Source organism: Pteropus vampyrus, unplaced genomic scaffold (genome assembly GCF_000151845.1).
Source record: "Pteropus vampyrus isolate Shadow unplaced genomic scaffold, Pvam_2.0 Scaffold124, whole genome shotgun sequence".
In the NCBI taxonomy this organism is placed as follows: Eukaryota; Metazoa; Chordata; class Mammalia; order Chiroptera; family Pteropodidae; genus Pteropus; species Pteropus vampyrus.
This window is the reverse complement of record NW_011888905.1, coordinates 918,211-920,958: the sequence shown is the minus strand read 5'-3', so window position 1 is coordinate 920,958 and position 2,748 is coordinate 918,211. Positions and strand designations below refer to the sequence as shown.

The 2,748-nt window shown below is 63.4% G+C and overlaps 2 protein-coding genes across 5 annotated transcripts in view; both read left to right on the top strand.

Moving 5' to 3' along the window:
* The window catches only part of LOC105296414 (leucine-rich repeat-containing protein 71-like), a 14,065-nt gene that overhangs the window by 9,499 nt on the left and 1,818 nt on the right, over nt 1-2,748 (top strand). The window lies entirely within an intron of this gene.
* Nucleotides 7-2,338, top strand: LOC105296331 (leucine-rich repeat-containing protein 71-like). 4 transcript variants are annotated; one of them, XM_023534317.1, is made up of 4 exons: nt 7-851; nt 1,091-1,212; nt 1,382-1,480; nt 1,821-2,338. In XM_023534317.1, exons 1-4 carry the CDS (start codon nt 710-712, stop codon nt 1,890-1,892), a joined length of 435 nt encoding a protein of 144 aa, XP_023390085.1. In that variant the 5' UTR covers nt 7-709; the 3' UTR covers nt 1,893-2,338. The 4 variants fall into 4 exon arrangements, 2 of the variants coding, with proteins under 2 accessions (XP_023390085.1, XP_023390086.1); XM_023534318.1 differs by having other exon boundaries at nt 1,603-2,338; XR_002781902.1 differs by lacking the exon at nt 1,091-1,212 and having other exon boundaries at nt 7-532; nt 740-851; nt 1,382-2,338.

Sequence of the window (2,748 nt, the reverse complement as noted above, 5' to 3'; positions counted from 1 at the left end):
CCCCGCCACGTGCACTTGCTCAGGCCACATCAGGGAGCAGCCCCCGAAGGCCAGGCCCCATGCCGTGCATCCCTTCTGGGCCACAGCCACCTTTGTCCACTGGGACCGCTGTGCTCACGGCTCTGCCCCTGCCAGCCCTCCAGCTCTGGGTGGTCGGCTGCCTGGTGGACCGTCTCTGTCACAGGAGCTCCCGCCCCAGGCAGGGAGTGGCCACTCCCCTGCTAGGGGTCCCTCTGCATCCCAGACGAGACCTCACAGGAGGAAGATCGAGGGAGATTTTGTGTGTCCTGCCGTTTCTCACAGGCTGGTGGCACTTCCTTCTCATCCTGCCTTTGTCCCGCCCTCCAGTTCAGTTGCCTTGGGTGCCCCAGGTGTGAGGGGCCGCCTGGCACAGCTGCTGCGGCTTGGTGCTCCAGCCTCTGACCTGCTTTGTCTGCGGGAACCTCTCCCCTCACCTTCCCCTGGGGACCAGACTTCAGCTCACAGGCCACTTCCTCTGGAGATGGGCGAGGTGTTCTCCTGTGCCCCTACAGTACGCTGTTCACCTCTGCCACTTGTCACACACCGCATGGCCTCTTGGTCTCCCTCAGTTGTTCCCTGAGGGTTTGGGCATGTTGAGTTTTGTGTCCCCAGCACCCACGACAAAGCTGGGCCATCGCTGGTCCTCACACGTGTTGAACGAGGGGAGGGCTGGCCTGGTGACCGGCCCATGCCTGCTGCAACCTCTCTCCTCCAGCAGCTGGTGGCCGAGGCCACGGAGATGGTCAACCCCCTGTTGGAGCCCGCTGAGCACCGGGACGGGAGAGTGTTCATGCCGGGGAACAAGGCCCTGCTGCACCTCAACCTCCTCCGTGCGTGTGCCCGCCCGCCACTGCTCGCGCGCCCCGGGCCCCTGCCGCCCCAAGTCCCCAGCCTGACCCCAGAGCACCTGGCGCTCCCAGGGTGGAGGCCCTTCTGCCGCGGGGTGAGGGGAAGCCAGGCCCCGGGCTGGGGAGGAGTGGGGTGCAGGAAGACAGGGCGGAGGGGAGCCGGGTGCTGGGGGTCACGGGGTCACGGGTGGCAGCGGGTGGGCCAACTGCCTCCCCTCCAGGAAACCGCATCACCGAGGTGGGGCTGGAAAGCTTCCTGGCCACGGTGCAGTACCAGGCGCAGTTCTCCAAGTCCAAGAGCGCGGGCAAGGGCCCCGTGGGGCTGCTGTGGCTGTCCCTGGCGGTGAGTGCCCAGTGGACGCCCGTGCCCCGAGGTCCTAGCACAACGCAACCTGCACCTGTCTCGTGTGAGGTCACCAGTCCCTGTCCCTAACCTACCCTGTCCCGCAAGCCTTCCTCCCGTCTCCATCCCGTCAGCCGTCAGTCAGCCAGCCTGCCTTTTTCTCCTCCAGAAAAACTGCTTCTCCATGCAGTGTCCTGCGTACACCACCATCCAGGAGCTGCTGCTGCCCAGGGACCCCACCACCAAGGCCAAGCCTCGGGAGGACGAGGTCTCGGCGTCCTCCGGCTAGACTCCCCTCACCCCAAGTGCACCCACTTCCCTGGGGGGCCTGCCGCCCCACCTCCTGCGGGCCCAGTGCTCACTTGCTCAGGCCACTCCTGTATTCCCTAGGGGACGTGTGCCTGATGTCCTCGACCTGAAGCCAGGGACACCCAGCCAGCATGGGGCCACCTGGAGAGTGAGGGAGCTGTCACTGCTGCCTCCCCAGGGGCCGCTTCTGGGGCTGGTGTCCACTCTACTGCCTGTCCCCACTTCTGGGCAGGTCCCACCTGGCCCATACCTCCCCCCCGCCCCCTGTGCCTCAACAGAGACCTGCTCTCCCTGCACAGGGCGCCCTCGGCCGGTCACCTCGACTTCTCCAGTTCCGCCCACCCACGCGAGTCCTCATCCATCACCAGTGACTCGTGCCCTCATCCTCGTGGGGTTGGCACGCAGCACACGCCAGGCTCAAGGGAGAGCACATTAGGGCCGAAGGGGGACCTGTCCCCTAGTCCCACAGTGAAGGCAAAGAGACAGCAGAGGGTCAGGTGGCTGTGTCTGCCGCCGCTGGCTGCCAGGAATGGGAGCCAGGCCTTCGGGATGACCCTCCCCTCACGAAAGGCAGCTTGTGGGTATGTGCACGTCTAGGTGGCTTCTGTGCTGGCCTCTGTCCCCCTGCGGCCCAGGGAGCCCACGCCTGGGGGCAGCACGGGGGCCTGGTCGGGGCGCAGGGGCCCGTCTGTCCCCCATCCACACCGGCCGTACCGCAGCAGGTCCAAGGACCACACAAACCACCACAGATGAAGAATATTTAACTTTTCTTAAAAAAAAAACAAAAAAAAAAAAACATGAAAGGGAGAAAATAAGAGTATACATTATTTTAAGAGCGAAACAGTTATTTCCATATCTGTATTTTATATATTATATATATTTATATATGTATGTATATATACACCTAGCACAGTGTGTCTGTTCTATTGGTCGGTGGGGTGCAGTGGCCCCTGGGGACAGTCCTGGATGAACTTAGGGGACTCCGGCCTCCAAACCCAGACCCCTGCCTCCTGGGGCCCAGTTTTGGCTCCGTACCTGGTAGACGGTTTTCTGCAGGGAGGGGGTGGGAAGGGCGGACGTGGTGGGGGGCAGGACACACCCTGAAGATGAAGACACTGTGGCCGAGCCACAGAGACCAGCCCCCGGGGGACTGGGTGAGCTAGGGGCACAAGTAAACCTCCCTGTCCTCAGCAGTCGCGTCTGCAGCTGCCTCCAGCACCCCGAGCC

Excerpts from the sequence above, each read along its gene's own strand:
- LOC105296331 (XM_023534317.1), top strand. The coding sequence starts at position 710 with ATGCCTGCTGCAACCTCTCTCCTCCAGCAGCTGGTGGCCGAGGCCACG. Across the intron at positions 1,213-1,381 it reads TGCTGTGGCTGTCCCTGGCG|AAAAACTGCTTCTCCATGCA; the intron begins GTGAGTGCCCAG and ends TTTCTCCTCCAG. Across the intron at positions 1,481-1,820 it reads CCAAGCCTCGGGAGGACGAG|GGCGCCCTCGGCCGGTCACC; the intron begins GTCTCGGCGTCC and ends CTCCCTGCACAG.